The 21,092-nt window shown below is 43.4% G+C and overlaps 1 protein-coding gene across 1 annotated transcript; it reads right to left on the reverse strand.

Moving 5' to 3' along the window:
- Positions 1-1,922: 1,922 nt before the first annotated feature.
- On the reverse strand, positions 1,923-21,065 carry Hsd17b7 (hydroxysteroid 17-beta dehydrogenase 7). Its single transcript, XM_021160622.3, has 9 exons — positions 20,904-21,065; positions 19,063-19,266; positions 17,521-17,613; positions 16,227-16,341; positions 12,802-12,996; positions 11,485-11,589; positions 11,221-11,277; positions 7,452-7,550; positions 1,923-5,530 (listed from the first exon to the last, which is right to left on the reverse strand). The coding sequence occupies exons 1-9, from the start codon at positions 20,936-20,938 to the stop codon at positions 5,429-5,431; spliced, it is 1,005 nt and encodes a 334-aa protein (XP_021016281.1). The 5' UTR covers positions 20,939-21,065; the 3' UTR covers positions 1,923-5,428.
- Between the last annotated feature and the right edge of the window lie 27 nt (positions 21,066-21,092).

Raw genomic sequence — 21,092 nt, forward strand, 5'->3', positions numbered from 1 at the left:
TGGATGGATCCTCCACTCTTCCCTTAGTCACTCCAGTGAGTGTCATCAGCATGGTCCACAGGAAACCCGACTCCCCGACCGTTCAGCCCACTCACAAGCATCAGTTTCGCAAGTATGAATCCAGGGGCCTCTGACCCCAAGCCCTTGACCACAGCTCAGCCATCCCTCGGTGGTACCTCGGGACAGGAAGTAGTCTGGGTCTAGCCCTGTAAGCACCGGAAGACTACCTGGCCCAGAAGTCACAGAGTAAGGGTGACCTCTGCTGGCTGAGAGGGACCACAGGAACCTGCTCCCCATTCTCCTGAACGGTTCCATAAGCCCCACCACCACTTAACCACGTACACAGGTCCAGTATCTTATGTGGATCTGTTTTCAGAGCTGTCAGTCTGACTGTCTGTCCATGTTTTTGGTAGGCTAGATTTTAAATTATCTCCATTTGATCCTCTTGACTCTGAATATAAAAATCTGGAGGCAGTCACAAGTTACTCAATTTGCGCTATCTCCTTTGCTTTTTCTGCCTTGACACTGAGCACTTAACAATGCAGTCTTCCCTGGTCCCTGTTGTTGTTTTTCTGACCCTGGTTGTTCCATTTTAGGCATATATTTCCTGGTCATAATTAACTCAACGCCATACAAGTCTCCCAGAGGAACAAAGTAAGCTAAAGGTTAGATGTGGCTATATCAAAACTCTTTATAAAGTGCATGTGAGACCTTCCATAAAGACAGGCTTTATAGATGAAGTGAGGAAAATAAGACTTATGATACGGTCGGGGACATAAACCAGCCTAGTCTTCACCACACAGAGTGCGTGTGAGGGTCACCAGGCTATTCAGTAAATCTACTCCCAGCCTCCTGGGAGGTTATGCACCCCGCCCTGTGAAGGAACAACCCTGTATGCTCAACGTTCCAGGGTCCCCTAGTATAGTGGTTCTCAACCTGTGGGTCATGACCTCTTCGGGGCTGCATGACCTTTTCATCGGGGACCCCTTATGACATCTGCCTATCAGATATTTACATTATGATTCATGACAGTAGCAAAGTTACAGCTTTGATGTAACAACAAAAATAATGTTATGGTTTGGGTCATTGCAATTAGGAACTGTAGTAAAGAGTGGAAGGGTTTGGAAGGTTGGGACCCCCTGCCCTGACGCTTGTCTGTGAACACACAAAGACCTCCCCACCTTCTACAGCATCTGGTTTTATTCATCTAACTCACAATCTACCTCATCCCTTTTTAATACTACTACCTTTAGTGTATTTTATGGAAATGGCATCATGCTTTCTCCAATACCCTAGAGACTGGATAAACACGCTTACATTCTCTATATTCTCCTGCTGTTGCTGGGCAATGATGCAACAATGAACATTGTTACAGTGGTCTGAAATCCCTGACCTGCAATTTCAAAGCCCAAACAGCTTAGGAAACTGAACATCTTTTCAAAATGTTTAGCATACTCCTTGGCACTAAGCCTACCCAAGCTGGGAGGAGGCTGTTTATATTTTTTATGCTGCTTTAATGTGAATTCATGCATCTTTTTCGCTGACATACAACTGGCTTTGATTATAGGTTGTTACCCCAACTCCCTCTAGGGCTGTTACCAAACATAGTGTATTGTGTGCACGAACTTATCTTTCCAAAGAACAAGCAACTTTAATTTTCAAAGCATATTCAGCACCAAGAGTTTCCAACAGGTGACAGTAACTCTGTTACAGTGTATGTATTTGAGATCTATCTTTAGGGCAAATTGAGAAACGCTGACTTGCTAAAGGCACATGTGCTTGTAACTTGTGATAGATGCTGTCAATCTGTTCTTCAAGAGTAGTGACAGTCTCAGTAAACTCTAGCTTGGCATTCTGAACATTATTCCAAACTAAGATACAGTGTAGGTTTTATAAATGTGGCATAATAAAAATCAACTGGGTCTAAGACCAAGATAGCATGATAATTTTATTCAAATAGATGCTTTTCCAATCAACTGTTCATATATTCATCAAGAGCCCAGGAAATGGCAAGCACTGGTCAAACACTAGAAATACAGCCAGAAACAACCATGAAAGGTCTTGGCCCTGAGTCTTTGGAATATTAAAGGACAATAAACAAGAGAAATGAGTACAAGTGTTAGATAAATAAATGACTTTTAGGCAAGAGCTTCATTCTCTATTATATAGACAACAATATCTCTTCTTACCAAAGGTGAAAAATCAAACAGGAAATGGTAAGAGACATAAATACACAGCTTGACAGAAAAATAGGTATTTTTTTTTTAAAAGCACCCTCTATCAATACAAGGAAGACAAGTTACTCAGCGCTGGTATATGTTTCTGAGAGTGGCAGCTTCTAATGTGGCTAGGAGCCTACAGAAGCAATGAAGCTATGCACTCAAGGCTCTTAAGTGCTGAACCATCTCTTCAGACCTCAAATAAATATTTTGTTTTGTTTTGTTTTTTCAAAGTAGATAAGGATGATAAAGCCCGAGGGATATGATGAAATTTTAGATTAAATAACTATCGAAGACCTTATTGAGGACTGAAGAAAACAAAACTGGAGCAAAACAAACCAACCAAACAAAAGCTAGGGAATCAACCACAGAGAGAAGATGCTACAGCATTCCAGCCTAGGGAATCAACTACAGAGAGAAGATGAGCCCCAAGGCCCTGAAGTCAATACGCCTGAGCATGCAAAATAAATACATGAAAATAAATTAAGAATAACGTGAACCAAAATTTTAAAATTAAAACCAGAAATGGTCATAGAACAAGAAAAACGGACTGAGCACAGGAAAGAAACAGAAGGGTAAAACCACAAGAGAAATGAAGCCAGTGTAAAGGTGAGAAATACTGCTTCTAACAGAGCACTGCGGCCCTCCCACACAGGCACCCATGAACTCCGCACAAAACACAAAGGGAACAAGAGTGTTCCAAGGAGGAAATACACGAGCTGGTGTGGTGTGAAGAAAAATTCACAGAATACTCATTCAAGCAGAACAGATCCTTTACAATAAATAAAAGTCAAGAAATGCAATACAGAAATAGGACTTAATATACCCTGACTATATTAACATCAAACTAGGAAATCCCAACAGACTACACCTAGAAGCCAGTTCCAACTTTTAAAAGATTTATTCTAATGTGTATGGGTGTTTTGTCTGCACAGATGCCTGGGCATCGGATGCACCTGTGGTGTCCACCGAGGCCAGAAGAGGGCATCAGATCCTCTAGAACTGGAGCTAGAGATGTTTGTGAGCCACCACATGGTCCTAGGAATCAAACCTGGGTCCATTGAAAGAGTAGCCAGTAGCCAGGCAGTGGTAGTGCATGCTTTTTGTCCCAGCATTTGGGAGGCAGAGGCAGGTGAATTTCTGAGTTCAATGCCAGCCTGGTCCACAGAGTTCGTTCCAGGACAGGCAGCCAGTGCTCTCAACCACTAAGTCATCTTCCCAGCCAGTATCAATCTTTTAAATCTCTAAAAAATATGAGCATTGAATATTGCTTAATAATTCATAAAAGGAAACCTCAACATAAATTAATATAATGCAGGACAATCTGTCGGCACATGTGGGATGAGAATAGCATCTAGACAATTAAGTGCTTATAATTAAATGCTTATAGCAACAATTAAGAAAAATTTCCAAATATGGAACCTAAGGTTTAACTCAAAGGACTTGAAAAGGTTTACTTTAAGCCGAAGAAAACAAAAAAGATAATTAAAACAAGTAGAGCTAATAATCTATATGGATAATATGTAAATAACTAGGAAGGAAAAAATAACCCAACGAGGCAGAAACAAGGTTCTTTGCAAACACCAGCAAACTGGAAAAGCTCCTGCCTTGCTGACCATGGGCAGATACCAGTGTCAGGAATAAAACGGAGGGAATTCCCAATGAAGCCAGCAAAAAAAGATAATAAAAACATTCTAAGAATAACTTGATGTTTATAAGTTGACAACCCCAGAAAAGGGTGTTTTCTCCAAACTCACCAATAAGCAAAACCCAAGCTTTTTCTCAATTCACTCTCAAGGCAAGTTAAGGTTATGACTACCCAGCCGCAGGGACCCTAATCCTCCCATACCACTGCAGAGCTCGGTACTGTCTCCTGGAAACAAGCACATGGGGAAGAGAAGGGGCCATCCGTCAGAAGGGCGGTGGCCTGCAGTGTCTGGGCCTCAGCATGCTGGCTTATTGACCTCTAAGGAACCTGATTCTCTACCCAAACGAGGAATTCTCATGGTTCACACAGAACATGGATCCTCAGGCAAGGCCGTGAAGAATAGAACCAAGGGGTGACAGCTTTGCTTTGCAGATGAGAAACCTGAGTTCCCCCTGAGAAGGAGCTTTTGCCAAATGGGAGCTCACTCAGGATGAAGAGTGAAAAACCACCCCTTGCTTCCCAGGGACAGAGGAGGGGCCGGTGGGTGTAGACTCATTCTCATCTGTATCTTTACAAAAGAAAACATAGTCAACAAAATTAGAGAGACTCTAACCAGAAAGTTTTCATACCACAAATTGTAGGGAGATTATATTTATGTATCTATCACTTTCTCACTTTTGTTCAGAATTTTACTGACTTGATTATATCCCAAGTGATAGGATGCCTTTATGATAAAAATGTCTAGCCATCTCTAGCATTCTGATACTCAGGGATGGCTCTTTAAGATTCATGGAGAAAAGGTTTGAAAAACTCATCATCTGACACATAAAAGTCGACTCTTTTCTTCTGCTTCTACTGTGCACCGGATGGCGTCCTAGCAGTTTTTCAGGATTTAAAAAAAAATTTTTTTAAAACATGAATATTTTCTTTTGCTATAAGTTTAATTCCAGTGAAATATGATCATGACAATAAGCCGTTCATAATGAATACATCTATAATATAGATGTTATTAAAGACCAAAAATAATGCTTGTGGCCCAAACACATTCATACCTTTCTCTTGAAAATGACTATATGGATGGACAATGAATGAATGAATAACATTAGGCAAAGCAGCATATGAAGGAGAATGTAAAGAGAGTAAAAGAGGGGATCGTGGAGGAAAAAAAAGTAGTAGAAGTCCTACCCAGTGGCATTGCCCCTCCTTGCTGAGACTAAAAGAAGCTTCAGGCTTCCCCATCACACAAGTCAAAACTACTGGGCTCTAGGAGGCAGAAAGCTATGCACCGCAGGAAACCTCTAGCAGTTCCAACAGGACACTGCTCTGGAGGGGTATGTAGTTGGTCCCTCTACTTTGCCAGTCCTTTCTCACATGTGTGTGCACGCCTGCACACATGTGCACACACACAGTCTTGGAGATCACTGTGAAAGGTAGGAGGAGAGATCATCACGACTTATGGTTTACTGCAAATGTGTATCTCCCAGCGAGATGGAAAGCCATGTGCGCCATGGAAAGCCACGTGCGCCATGGCATACAGGAGGGGCCCACAGGAACGTCCCCATCAGCTTGGGTGATCTGATTTCTGAATGGTGATCCTGACCCGCTTTTCCAGCTCCAGTAAGACCTCATAGAATTTTTCAGCAGTGTCTTCATCTATGTCCATCTGGAAAACAAGCACAGATAAAGATGACTGCAAAAGAAGAAACAAAACACGGTACACTGGAGCAAAGGGAGGTGCCCACGCATGTAAGAGAACTGGATGCTAGGAAGGGGCAGGAAGGGGCAGGAAGGGGCCACTGGGAAACACCTGAGGATGGAAATGCTCATGCAAACTGGCATCCACCAAACCTCCTGCTGCTTGCTTTAGGCAGAGAGATACACAATGTGTTTCCTAGTCTAACTCCTTTTACCCAATAATGAGGGAAATGTGAGTGCGGGGAATCACATCTCAATTCCTGTCCATGCTCACCCACTTCCAAAGTGCTTCTATGTGCATGAAACTGGAGATCCTGTCTTACCTGGTATATAACTGGTCTGTGCTGGTTAATTGCTTGTCATCTTGACACAACTGTCATTTTGGAAGAGGTAACATGAATGAACTGAGGGAAATGATCCCACCAGACTGGCCTGTGGGCAAGCCTGTGGCTCATTTTCTTGGTCGATGAGTGATGTGGGAGAACTCAGCTCCCGGTGGGCAGCTCCAGCCCTGGATGATGCTCCTGGGGCTATCTATCGGGAAGCAAGTGAACCAGCCACTGGGAGCAAGCCAAAACGAAGCGCTCCTTCACGGCGTCTGCTTTGGTGCCAGGCTCCAGGTTCCCATCTTGCCTTCCGGCCCTAACTTCCCTCACGGATGGACTGTGATGTGGAAGTGTAACATGAAATAACCCCTTTCTACCCAAAGCTGCTTCTCTCCTGATGTTCTGCCACAGCAACAAAAACTTCCCTCCCTAAGATTAGAGTTCCGGGCCAGCAAGAATGTTTTAGTGAGACCACGTCTTAAAACAAAACAACTCATGCAGTGTTGAACAATTTTGTAAATACTCAGATCAACCACGTCATTTCTGTTGAACGGTTTTAATTTCCCAAAGCCGTTTCTGGGTTAATGCATGGTGATGAGCCAGCCCAGCCACGGTGCAGACAGCCAGGAAACACCACGCAACTCCACCTGCTGAGGAGATGTTTCTCAAAAATGTCCTCAAGTCACTAGTAAGCAATACAACACATTTTGAAAACTAGAAAAGGCTGGTTTTAGAGTCAGGTAGCATGGGAAGTGATATACCCAGCTGACGGTCACTGGACTCGCGCTGCTGCCAAACTGACAGAGGTCACACACTTGCCCCAGTCTAGTTCTACTTTACATCAATGCATCCTCGGTGAGCTGGGCAGAGAAACACAGGATGCTATAATAAACCCTGCTCGTGACAAAGCTACACCATGTTCTTGTAGTCCTAGGTGCATGCTCTTATCTCTCTACCCCACCTCTGTGCGATTCTACTTGATTTCTTTTTAGATGAGACTCCAAAAGACTCAATACAGATTTAATTTTCTCTATTCTATGTCTCGCCTCTTCAAAATAGCTGTCTGACAAAGCTGGCAATTATCTCAAACAGAATGTGCATTCAGAGAGAAGTTAAGTTCACATAGAAGTATTTGGCATTCTATACGACTTTATTTATTTATTAAAAGCCTCCACGTGAGACGGCATACGAGGGAAGCAGGTATGCTCCCTCCCTGAAAAGCTTATATGCTGACAGGGGCACCCGAGAGTGAGTGTTCCACAGAACAGGTACAAGAAATCCCACCACAGGCATGGGGCCTGTTCTAAAGAGACAGAGGAGGCTGGGAAGAAGCTGAGTTCTGATGGGTGACAGACATCAATGAGAACAAAGGTGAGAGAGGCTTAGAGAAAGAAGATGCCGGGCACTCTGAGACAGGAGAAAGCCGAGAGTAATGAAATGGACCGTGATAAAGCCAGCATGAGGACTCGGGTGCAGAAGCCAAGCAGATGGGTTTGTGAACATCACAGGCCGCATACTGGCCTGGCTGCACATCTCACTTGACAACATCAACAGATTATGTACCTTTTGGCCCGTGACGTAATTAGTCCCGAATCCCGTGGTGGCGCTCACATATTTGGTCAGAGGGTTAAGAGACTCCGGTTTTTGGTGGAAAAGCCACACCTGGAAAGGAAGAGCGTGTCAGTGACGTCTGTGACGCTGCGCCTGCCCCAAGCAGGTGAGCTTTGCCATCGGTACTCTGCAGGGCTCCCCAAAGAAACCTCGAAAGTCCTCTCAAAAAGCATTAGCCAATCTAAAGGCCTTTGGAAACCGCTATCATATTTTGAAGAGACACTGTAAATCAGCCTGCTCCACAGTAGACTTTGAGAGCTAATCTAAGCAAAGTAATAAAACAGAACAAAACAAAAAACAAAAAACAATTCTCACTTCGCCCATCTTCTCCCTTAATTCTCCTATGAACCCATGACTCATCCACAGGCTTGAGTTAATGTCATTCTTAGCACACAGCACAATAAAGCACAGGTCACTGGGATAATATTTTACCAGTAAGAAGATGCACACGATCAAAAGATGTGCATGATACAAAAAGGAAGTCTTCCTCCCTTTGCAATTTCGCAGCCGCACAGGTGCCGTCTCCGGGAGGAACCTACTATTTCTATCATGTGGTCAGGCAAAGAAATCTCTTCATTTAGTAACACATACCCTTCCTTCTCTCTTAAACGGGGGTACGCGTGGCACATGGGAGTTTCCACTTTAACATCAAACCCTCAGTTTCTCAAACCTGTGGATACTGAGCTGTTTTCCATTTGCTTTTAAAAGAACAGAACCCAATCAGGGGAGAAGCTGGAACTGGCATGTTCAACTTTTAATGAAAAAATGTATGCAGTAACCAAACCACGAGGGATGGTGAGTACATTTCACCACAGCCTGACTCCATCTATAAAAGCGGTGCCAAAACCAGAACTTTGCAGTGAAGGTTACGCGCCTTTAACACTTGACCGCCAGAGAGTCCGCCACAGAAGCTGTGTAACCCAGGCTCGGACTCAGTTCCTTAAGCCATCACAGCCCTGCACCAAACATCCAAGACTTCGCTAATCTGAGCTGAGCTCTGAATTATAGATTTAGTTTGCATTTCTCTTAGCATCATCGAGGCCAGGCATCTTTGCCCACGGCCGAACCCGTTCAGAATCTTTGTGACTTATGTCTTTTACCTGTGATTCCAACAAACGCTGTTTTCCCATTTGCTGGAGTTTGTGATTTACTAAGAAAGTATTTACCTTTCGTGTAAGACAGATGTTTGTATTCTACGTTGTGCCTTGTTTATAGTGGAGTTTGGGATCATGCTAATTTTAATTTTCACTCTCTTAGAGATTCCACATTCTGACAAGGAAGCCTTCACATTCTGAAACTTCGTATAATTTCCCTGTATTTTCTCCCAATACTTTTGCATTTTAACTCTGACATATAGTCCTCTTCAATTATCTAGAACTTTATTTTGGTGAAAAGCAGGAAATAAAGACCCTTTCTTTTATGCCCTTCTGGTGACAATGTTGCTTGAAAAGCCCATCTTTTCCCTCTGTTTCTGGTCATTATCATAAACTAAATCTCTGTTCATGGGCCTTCTAAACTTTCTATTCTGCTCCATTGAGCCATCACGTTATATTTGTTATGATTAAAATCATTTTTTGAAAACTCTGACCTGCTAAAATATACCGAGTCCTCCATCACACCCTGCCTCCACTCGTTGCCTTCATTTCTATTTTACATACAATAAAAGCCTAGATGTGCGGAACAATGTTCAAAGGTGCCAAGCCAGGAACTGGGGAACTTGGATGTGAATAGGTAATATAATTCTAGCATCCTCAATGGTTGGCCTGTGCCTTAGCTCAAGCTCATGCCTCCCTCGTGAGGAGACAAAATTGAGCTACCATCCTTCATCATCCCTATCAGCCTCTCCAGATGTAAGTGAGTCAGATGTCTGCGGTGATGTCTGCCTTTTATGCGTGTACACTTAGAAAATTATGCAAGGTCTCGATGGGTTTTAACTTTTATTTTTGTTCTATTGGTGTTTTGCCTGCATGAATGTATATGCCTTAAAAAGGCATTAGAGCCCTTGGGAGCGGAGCTACAGATAGTTGTGAGCTGCCCTGTGGGGACTGGGAACTGAGCCTGGTTCTCACCAATGGCAGCAAGGACTGCTAACCCCTGGGCTGTTTCTCTAGCCCTTCACGATTAAGTTTTGAAACTGGGCCACTAGGATCATAGTGCTCACCCTATCTAAATCACCTGGCCCCTCAGAGTCTAGATCAGCCCCGTTCTCATCAAAGTCGGCTCTAACTAGTCCAGCCCCAGTGGTCCTAGCTCCCCACTGTTGAGAGAACATTCCCTACCTAACGACAAGATGTTTTGTTTTCTTACCTATCTTACGGATTCATTAGTTCCCCAAACAGACCTCTAAGCTATTTAGTAATGGAATTTCTCTCTTCTAAATACACCCCACACCGCTGGTGCTCAATATACACCCAACGCCTAGACAAGACTTTCACGCCGCAGATGTACAGAATGAGGAATCCCTAAAGCACCACATTAAAGGTCCTTCTATCTTGGCAGCTATACCAACACAGTCTAATAGCACCTGTTCCCACAATCACTCTGGGTCAGAAACGATTTGATTCTTTAATGTGTATCATTCCCTTCACGCTTCCCCCCAAACTCAATTTGGTCAAGATTTAAAAAAAAAAAAAAAATAGCCAGGCCTGGACACCACAGTTCTAGCCTGCAAGTTTCTAGGATAAAAGTCCTATCTCGGTGGATGGAGCACACCCTTCAAAACATGGGGGAGGCAGGTTCTTGTATGAGAATCCTGATCCATCAGTAGAGCTTTGGGGCTGAGTTGAGAAATATGCAAAGGCATTACGCGTGGACCGAAAAAAAACAGAAGTATGGCCTCCGAGCAATGCCTGCCCCAGCTGAGGAAACACGGAGAGCCCAACTGTCAAGCGCCAGTAAAGGAAATCCTAATGAGGCAGCTTGAGTCTCTAATACCAAGAGAGGAAGATGAATCTTTATGTTTTTTCTTTAGATTTATTATACGTATGTAAGTGCTTTGCTTGCATGTATGTCATTGTACCACATGTATTCCAAGTGCCTGTGAATGTCAGGAGAGGGTGTTAGATCTCCTGAAACTGGAGCTATGGATAGCTATGACCTGCTATGTGTGGGCTGAGAATCAAACTGTGCTGTGTCATTTATAAGAACAAGTGAGCCACCCCTCCGGCTCCACGAAGAAAATCTTTCACATAAGACAACAGGTCTTGTCGCCTCTACTCTTAGCCCTATCCCGTGGGAAGGCATTCACTGGCTATCACCTTGCTTTGACTGACTCTGCAGTGTCCTGCCACTTCTCCTGCAGCTCCTGGTACATCTTGCTTCTATAGAGGTGTGCTCTCTATAGTCATAGCGACCAGTGTCCCAGCAGGTGCTAAATGCTAAGCTTCTAACCTCGAGTTTATAACACTATACCGACTTTAGTCTCAAATGTAATTTGCTTGTTCACGGAGAAATGGTTCTCAACCTTCTTTGTGCTGAGACCCTTTTATATAGTCCCTCCTATTGTGGTGACACCCAATCATAAAACGTAATATAAATATCTGTATTCTCCAATGGTCTAGTGACCCCTGTGAAAGGGTCATTCGACGCCAAAGGGGTCACAACCCACAGGCTGACAACTGCTGTCTTACAGACTTGTCCCCTGACACTGCTCACTTTCATCAGTGAGCTTACCCTCCAATCACAAAGCCACTATACAGGCAATGAAACCCTAGTAACGTACCAGTGCCTCTGCTCCGTTGTACGGTGTCACAGTGAGCGAATTTACAAAAAAGCGAATCTGATGAAAAGAAAACAACAGCATTATGTGGCCATTTAGAGCCGCAACAGCAACAACAAATTTCAATCTAAGAAAGAAAGTTTGCATTTATGATTACGGCACATCAAAACCCTTATGTCAAATGGCTGCCTGGTGCTTATGAGTTGAATTCTTCAATTTCATAACACCAGATTAAAAAAATAATAACAATAAGCGCTTGCCACTTACGAGCCACATCATGGGTAGGAGCAACGTCCAGATAAAGGGAGGCAGAATTCCGTACGTAATATTGGTCATCACGACGCCTGGGCACATCACACTGGAATACAGACCCTGGGAGCACAGAGGAGAGACACAGTAAGATTTTAATTTGATGCAAATTGACTTAAGTTCAGGGAGGCTTGTTAATAAAAGACACACACATATGAGCCTGAAATCCAGGGAATGGCAAGTTTGGACTCTCAGTTGTCCTTGCTGCTTAGTAGGACCATGTAAGTCTAAAATCACTTACAGGGATCAGGATAGAAAAGTTAACAAGAACCGAAGCTCTAGTCCAAATGGTACTGCACCAAGTACGAAGCCCGGGGCTTGATCCCCAGCCCCCAAAATAATAAAACAATAAAAATTTGTTTAAAAAAAGTAAATCAAAAATTTGTTAAAAAAAAAAAAAGTCATTACGAAGGCTTCAATTGGAATCCCCCAATGTAATCCTAAGGTTTTCCTTCCTGCGACACTGAAAAAGAAGAATCATGAGCCGAAAACAAAGCCTACATTTTATTTGACAATTGAAATGTAAAAAAATAAAAATAAAAATAAAAATCCCAGAGCTTTTTATGAAACATGGAACTAACTCAGCTTGAGCCTGCCCTCTGAAAGGAATGCTGAGAGGACCTGCAAACAGCTGTGGCAAATTCTAAAGATCTCAAGATGTTAGGAGGAAACTCATAGTTGGACCACCACTCTGACTCCAAGCGGTAAGAACAACCAGAAAATGCCAACGGGAAAGACAAGAATTCCAGTTAAGATTCTGGACCCGGGCAATAGGTTCACTCAAAGCAGCAGTGACTCCAGGCGACGGTGGTCAGCAGGAGCCAGCATGACCGATAAGGGGCATCTTCTCATTTACATAAACACCCCGGCAATCTGTAAGCTCACAGAGACAGAGCTACGGAGCCTCATCACCACCTTCCACGAGGTTTAAACTACTGACTACCTTTTAGTCATCAGCATGACAGGCTGGGAGGTGTAAGGCTGAGTACATGCCACAATATCTCAAAATGTGAGTGTTCTCATCTAAGAACTGGGATAGTGAGAGCCACTTAGCTGCAGTGGGGAAGACATTAAATGACACAGGCAGACAGAAGAGTAGATACAGTCAGTGGCTGTACTGGAGTTAACAAGTGTCTCTTAGCAGAGGATCATAGTTCTTCAAGAATGCAGAACAGTAAATAAACGGCATAAATAAAAGGATGGATGCTGCTTGTCTCTCCCCTAAGAAGCAGCAACTCTGACGGTTAACTTTGGCATCTCTGAGACAGGCCTTGCCTTCTGGTTGAAATTCCTGTTCAAAGCCACATTCAGGAGGTCGGTAGCGTATTTGGAAGAGCTGTAGGGTTCCGGGCCTTTGGTGTGCTGGATGTCCTCCAGACTGAAGTTAGTCCTCTTTGCATTTCGAGAGGACGTCCAGATGAGCTGAGAGGGGTTGTCAGCATGGCAGAGAAGTGGTTCCAGTTCCCGAATCTGAATGAAGAAGACACAGAATAAAAGGTGTCGTGATCTACCAGGGGTATGTGCTAACAATGTAAAACTTCTGTCTATGTACACTGGAATTCAACAAGTAAACTCATGGGGATATGGTAGCAAGGAACAGGTTTACTGTTGCAAGAGCAAGAAGCTAGAAGGGTTATAGGCAGCAAAGAGGAAGGGGTACAGACATTACGATTTTGCTCATGTTAGATCAACTACTTGTATGTATAAATATATATACACTCATGAGTTAGAATGCACACATTTATCTCCACGGTTTGCTGGCTGAAAGGGCCTAGAGCTATTAACGTCTAAGTAGAAACAAGAACCCAGATCCTTATTTCTAACAACAGTTTACCTTGGTTCCCATCTTAAAATGAAATGAGAAAAGAAAGAAGAAATGGTATGGATAGTCATGTAAGCGCATCTAATTACCATCCTATGTCGTATAGTGTATGTTACAGAGACTAGAGAGAGAAATACCATTTTTAAATAAAACCCTTTGATGTATAAAGTATATAACCATGATTATGCATGAATATGGAACGAATTGAATTTTAAAAATGGAAGAAAGAAATTTTCCTGATGGAAAAATTCCAAAAAGTTTCTGTAGATAATCCATCCTTAAAAAAGGTGAAGTTCAACCCCCTCGGTGTGGGTTACACAGAGCAGAAGTCTTCTGAACATTACACTATGGAGACCCAAGGACGCCATCACAGTGGAGAAGCCTGACGAGCGACCTCAAGCCAGGAGATCAAGGTCACAGACTCTATAGTCGTCATCCTCCAAGCCAGGATCTCGCTATGCATCTCGGTGAGCTTGGAGCTCACTGTGTAGCACAGGCTAGCTCAGTCTTCCTGCCTCCAACCCCAAGTGCTGGGATGATAAGCATATGACATGGAATATGCAATCTTGATGTGAGGTGATGAGACAGGCACTTTACCTCCACAGTCTTTCCAAAACCACTCTACAGTCTCACTGTGAGACAAACATCAGAGAAATTAACCGAGAGCCAGTCTGGGAAATGCCAGGCTGAACTTTGATGACCCGGAGATGAGCTTTCAGGATCATCAAAACCAAAACAGGACTGTGAAACTTCCACAACAAAGGGCCTAAGGGGCCTTGACTACTGAATGTGCTGTGAGGCCCTGGATAGAATCCCAGAGCTGAGACTGAGACTTAATAAAACATGCGACTTCAGCACACACTATACTTGATAACTTATCAGTGCTATATCGTTTATTTTTACAAGTGCACAGTACTGATAGAAAAACGCACATAAGAGAAGACACTGCACACAGGATGGACAAGAACTCTCCGTACCACCCTTGCAAAAGTCTTGTAAATATACAACTACCGAGGAAAATATGTAATAAAAAAATATTAAAAATTAAAAAAATATATATACAACTACCGAAAAACGTTAGTTCATTAGAGAAAACTCTACCACTAAAGCTTCCAGACATGGGCCACACTGCAGTGGATAAATAAGGCAACCGAAACAAGAAAACCCCATACATGTGAGACTCAGCTACCCACTCCTAACCGGTACCACTTCAGGGACGTGCAACTCGCAGAAAGGACCCCCACTCTATAGTAACTCTTAGTGTCTGGTCATTGCTAGCCAGACTAGAAAGGGACCCATTTCTTCATTTACACATGAACCATGAATTCAAGTCTGTGCTTTATGAAATTTGGTCAGATTCCTAAATGTAACTGAAGAAGGCGGCATTGCAATCATAGCTTTGGCATCCGTTTCTCTGCTAGGTGGATTCTGAACCCCACGATGACGCTATCTGTCTAGGCAAAGACAGGCTAGGACACCTGTGACATCTGCCCCATGATCACAGCTCTATTTGCTTTCCTAACAACTTAACTTTGTAAACAGTAGAGTCATCAAAACATAAGACTATCAATATTATTAATGAGTTAACTCATTACTGCTTTGTCTTATTTTAGTCTTGTTTGCTTGTTCATTTGTTTGTTCGTTTGTTTGTTTGTCTGTTTGTTTCAGTTGAGAAAAGAGCTCCTCACACTGTAGCCCTGGATAGATCTAAGCTTGCAGCAGTCCTCCTATCTCAGCCTAAGTGTTGGGAAGACAGGTGTGAGGCACCACTTCTAAATAACTATCTTACTTAATAATTCAAAAAGGTAGCAAAGAAACGAGAGAAGATTCTAAGGACACATTAGATGATGGATTTCTCTATAAAGTTACTTAAGAAAAGGTCAGATAAGAATCCTATTCTAACCTTGTATGTTAGTAGTCAGTAAGAATGCGATACTGCATAGCACAAAAACCGAATAGTATTAAAATTCAGACAATGAAATATGAATCTTCTACTCATTCCTAACATCCTGGTACCCAAGTTCATCAATGGCAACCAGTTCTCTGTTTCATTTTAATCCATGTAAAAACATATTACATACACACACACACACACATATATAAATATCTTGTTTTTAACCAATGAGAGTATACTATTCATATTATACTTCTCTATTTTTTCTTAAGAAGATACCTGAGGCCAGAGATACGTATCTCACTCACTTCCTTGAATGATTGGTACATACTAGTGTTCCACAATTCTAATAAAGACACCCTAGGCCTCATTGGGGTCTAATTAAGAGACTTGGGAGCAAAAAAAAAAAAAAAAAGAGATTAGAAATAACAAATACAGGTTCTACGCAAGCAAACTTAGCATCACACTTCTCCTAGCACCAGTGAACCATAATGCCACCATGGCTGGCCACTTCCTCACCATATTAAAGCCACCCCAGGAGAGTAGGTCAGAGGCAACACACTAGATAAGCCACACATCTCATGATGACCCTTTTATATATTTCTAGAACCGTACATCCAAGTACGGAGGCTTAAGAAGAAACCATGATAACGAAAAGCCAACTAAGTATCAGTGTTTAATGACAGCACACTTACTGTCCCAGGCTATGAGGTGCCATGCCCTGTTTATAGAACTACTTAGACTAGAACTTGCTTTTCCTGCTGTTATTTTCTGTTGTTTTCAAGTGAGACTGTATGTCTGCCAATCTACCTCCTCTAGGCTCCACAGAAGCAGCATTTTCAGAGGTCAGTGATCAGATGTAAAAACTTGATGATTTAATGCTAACCATAAACTAACGAGCTTCGCAGAACAGTAATATGTCTGTGCACACCCTCAGGATCACAGCAATAAAGTATGGAATTAGTATGACCCCAGACTTTTTACCAGGATAAAGTGGCCAAAGAGATTGGTTTCAAACACCTCCTGCAACCCGTCGGCAGTGACCGTGTCATTCTGGGTCAAAAGTCCTTCTGCTGTGGTGAACATATGAATCACTTTTCTGAAACAACAGAAGACAGTAGTGTGACTTTTTAAAGCTCCTTGAATTGAAAATAACCAAAGATGTCACACACACACTTTGATTCTATAATGAGAAAATACCAATTTCTTGGACATTTGTATTAAATGAGATATCAAATACTTCTTCCACCCAAATTCACAGGAATACTTCCCATGCTTACCTGCCCCGACTTACCCAGTCAGATTAGAGGCAAACTATTCTTAGGCAATCATAGCTATGCTGATGAGAAAAAGTCTTCACTCATACTGAGTGTGTTTAAGTACTGGAAAAGTTAACCAGGTTGTCTTTTTCACTAGGAATTCTAAGAGCATCAAACACATTAACAGATTGCCCTGCTGGGATGTCAGTTTAATAGTGGGATGCATGTGTGTTGTGTTTTGTTTTCATGGAGAAAAAGTAAAGAGAAAATGTGCAGGTCGCCTGCATCAAAAATCTCTATGAATTAATGCACTGGGTTGCAAACACACATATTTCTAAGTCTGGCTTGTGGTTAGATAGCTTTGAACGTCACTATACTCCGTGTGCACTGAGAACCTCTCAGGCAGACATTAGTCCCCTGCATTCTCTCAACTCACTAGTCAGAGTTCCTGACACACAGCCAGGCATCTTGCAGTGCAGCCTCCCAGAGGCTGGTGGCTCTCTAAGCATGTTGCCTCATCTAGAAGGGTTCCGAGACCAGCACACTCAGCCATTTCAACACGAACCATCTGACGATATGGAATGTTCTAGAAGCTCAGACCACTATGAAAACCATGGCCACGGGCAGTGCTCCCCACAAAACCAAGTACTTGACTTGCCTGCTGTGGCACCAACTCCTTCTTCCTGTTTATCTTCATCCTTCCCAGCATCCCCCAGCTCAACATACACACCAAAGGCAAAGCCATGGCAACAAAATGAACACCTCTCTTGCACTCAGCCTCCCCTACAACAGTGCTTCTCATCCTTCCCAATGCTGTGACCCTCTAATACAGCTCCTCAGGTTACTTCATTGCTACTTTAACTGTAACTTTGCTACTGTTATGAATCATAATGTAAGTATCTGGTAGGCAGAATATCTGATACGTGACCCGCTTCTGAAAGGGTAATGTGCCCCTCCCCACAAGGAGTCTCCACCCACAGGATTAGAACCACTGATCTGATCTAGACTGTGGAAACTACCTTGAAAAGATGCCACGGAAAAATGCCTTGAGGTTGAATTGTGGATTAGGCAGGATTCCAGCATTCAGATATAAGTAGTCTAATCTTTGAAACCTGCAAGCAAAATACCAAAAATGGCACTGTTAGGAAAGATGAAACAAAACTGTATTCCACACTATAACACAGAAGGCCCGAGGTCAGAAAAACCCTTTCCAAACCAATGAAGATGGCCACAATGTAACCCTGGCATTACAATGGCTTTTCCTCAGCAGTGTCTCTAGCCACAGCAGATACCTGAGTATCTTGGCTCAGGGTAGTTCCAAAGGGCTTTGAAGTTAAATCTCTAGACGGAAATCCAAATGCAGTCCCCCCAACCAAGCCCTGGAGACCCCTCAAGCAAACCCATCTTCCTCCTGATCTTTTTTACCAGTTCATATCCTCCAAAGCTGGCACGTTAAAGTTACATAATGCCCAGCAGGTCTGCCCTGACCTATCAGTGCTGTAATCTGGATGACCAGGAATCTACCAACACAGAAGACCCAAGGGAAACCACGCAGTGGAGCTCATGACTGGAGACTACGTATCATCAACTGATTAAAGGTTGCACTCTCACATACCCTAAACCCATAAATGCCCTGGGGGGATTAGGCTTGCTTCAGAATATGTGTCATGGAGGAGGTGAGAAATGCAACCGTGAGTGAGCTTTTTTCAGTTTTGAAATTTCATAGGCCTTAATGTACGCACACCCCTTGGGAAGTGTGATCCAGGCAGGCAGTACCTGCTCCCGTGACACTCAGGCAACACTCATGCTCAGAGTGTCTCCCAGAATCTCAGGCACCACATCCTGTCTGCTTTGTGACCCAGGACAGAGCCACAGCTGATAAAACCAGACCTTGAAATATATTTGGTTGACAATATGGATAGTGCATCAGTACTTCTTGATCATACAACAGCCATATGGTTGAAATTATTAAAATGGCTACTCTAAGTAATGACATTGTTGCTGCTTTAGCTACTATGTGTCATGCAGGTGAAGCCAGACTAGTTATCGCATTACTACTTTACAAACTTTAGCAATAACACAGTTATTTTGCTAGGCATGAAGAAGCAATGCTTAGTAAAGTGTGGATATTAAGCTCTGGCTTCAATCAAGCCGCATAATCAATATATTCAAAATTGAAAAGATTGCCGTAGTATCTCTCTCTGGATAAAACAGCATCACTATTTTGTATGCATTCTAACAGGACGGAGAATACAGCAGAATACAGATCTAGTGTCCGACACAATGGTCCTTTTGGCAACTGGAAAGGGTACTTCCAAGTTCTCAGGGCTCGAATGTCATCACTATGTCAGACTCCCTCAGCACAACTTGTTCTATATATACTATATCCATTACCTTCCCATGTTTCCCTGACCTGTCCAGTTTGATTAAATGCCATGCTATACTACCACACAGGAAAGAAGAGTCGTTTTAAGCTATGCCCATTACCTTTTAATGTTTTCCTGCCCTTTCTCATTTGATTCATTTTATGACAGACAACAACCTATGACAAAGAGACATACTTTTGCTTGACTTCCTCTGCACCCCGGACCACCGACTGCAGGCTGCTGACATCCATCTGCACGATGCTGACTTCGGCGGAGGGGTGAGAGGCCAGCAGGGCATCTCGAACAGCTCTTGCTTTGCTCAGGTTCCTACACGCCAAACACAGGTGGAGGTCATCGTCTTCTGCCAGCAGCCGACCGCAAAGGGCTAGCCCAATGCCACTGAAGGGAGAATTCGGGCACAAGCATGAGCTCATTGAAATGGTGTTAGATAAAGGCAGTTCTCTCTGGTTCAGAAACTTGACAGTGTCGATATGAGCTCCAATGAGAAACCCAGGCAGATAGAAAATACCCAAACATCATGTGAAGAAGGAATCCCCCGATAAGCCATGTGGATAAGCAACACCCAGTTGTTCCCCTCTAATATGGTTCAATGACACAGTAAGTGGGGTTTGGAGTGCCTGTTAGGGTGTGATTTAATATATCTCCAGCAAATACTTTAAGGGGGGCCGTATTAGTTGTTTACCGTGTCCCCATTTTCTTGTGGTGCCTTGGTCCCACAAAGGCAAGGGTTCTCACCACTTCTTGGTACTGTTGCTATTAGGAAAACTGCAAATCATAGTAAGTGAACCGGTGAGGTTTTGGTTTGGGTTTTGGTTTTGTTTTGTTTTGTTTTGTTTTCAGGAGAATACACAGTAGCACAGCTTGAAGTTAAATCCCTGTCAACTACTAAGTCATAGCAGAACAGGCAACAGTTTAAAAAAAAAAAAAAAAAACCCTCAATACAAGTAGACAGAAAGCAGAATTAGCAAGCAGATAGAGCCAAAGACAAAGAAGCAGGAAAGAGCAGAGCTCAGAGGCTTCAGATGCACTGGGTCACAAAGAGTGATATGAAGGTCGCAGCAGATGGGGCCCACAGCTGGTAGCGATGCCATCCTGGGTAACAGTGAGTTCTCATGCTGACTGCCAGCTAAGGGAACTCCAAAGTGAGTCTGGAATCCACATACTCTGGCCACCCTGCCAGCAAAGTATCAAGCAGATACCGGCCTATTCATCCTTACTTTAAATACCAACTTTAGTATAAGTTGCACACACCACAGTATATCAAAATCACACCAATTCAGGCCTGACTTCTACAGGCACTTTCCACTTGAGAACGGCCAAAAACCCAGCTGACCTAAAGGAGAGTGCACACTAACAAAAAGCCCAAGACAGACCCTTCCACTGGTTTAGTTAATATAGATGTGATTGGGTCACTGACACAGGCTTAAGTGGCATTTAACAAATCCTGTATTAATTCCTCAAAAAATATCAATGTAACCAATTGGGGGTAGGAGGGGAGTTGGTTGGGTCCATCCTCCACACGTTCTTCATCAACAAATGATAAGTAGGTCAAGGGTCAAATGGGCAAGCCTGGAATAACTTTGCTCATTGCTAGACTGGTCGTTCTGTAGGTTCCTGGAAAGAGTATACGAAACATGCTGCAGGAATGAAAATTTTCCCCATTGTCCTAAAGTTCATGGATGCTGACATTTAAACACCCGGAGTGTTTAGGTTTAAAGTGAACTGTGGGCACCTACAATTAACTACTCTCGGAGACTGACGGTCCCTAGAGAACAACTGTTCAGCATCCCTGCCAGGCTGACCAGTCACTGGCTGTCTAGCTTTCCTTTCCACTGTCATGTTTAATTCAAAGCGCCAGTCACCGAGCACCCAGTGAGGCAGGCATGACCACACCTCTTGGAAAGCCAGAGAAGGAAGGGACCGGGTCTCTGCGGACCCCATCGAAGTGAATCACCAACCTGCGCTTCCCCCCGCACCACGGAACATAGACTCCGGGGTTCCATAGGAGGTCTCACCTGCTCGCCCCGGTGATCAAAACCACTTTCCGCATCTTCCACGCCCTGCAGTGAAGTAGATCTGCACCGGGGTTCTTAGCCTGAACCTAGATCCGTGACCACGCGCACCTCGACCAATCAAGGCTCAGCCAGGCTTCACCTCTCTGCGTCATCCGGTCCGCGCGCGCTAGGCCCGCCAGTCGCAACTCG

Source organism: Mus caroli, unplaced genomic scaffold (genome assembly GCF_978045245.1).
Source record: "Mus caroli unplaced genomic scaffold, Mus_caroli_1 scaffold_1, whole genome shotgun sequence".
Lineage (NCBI taxonomy): Eukaryota > Metazoa > Chordata > Mammalia > Rodentia > Muridae > Mus > Mus caroli.

What these genes read in the sequence shown, in the direction of transcription:
- Hsd17b7 (XM_021160622.3), bottom strand. Translation starts at nt 20,938, where the DNA reads ATGCGGAAAGTGGTTTTGATCACCGGGGCGAGCAG. An exon ending in TTGATCACCGGGGCGAGCAG is followed by an intron (nt 19,267 to 20,903) that starts GTGAGACCTCCT and finishes TTCTCCCTTCAG; the next exon opens with TGGCATTGGGCTAGCCCTTT. An exon ending in ATTACGTCACGGGCCAAAAG is followed by an intron (nt 5,531 to 7,451) that starts GTACATAATCTG and finishes CTTGTTTTCCAG; the next exon opens with ATGGACATAGATGAAGACAC.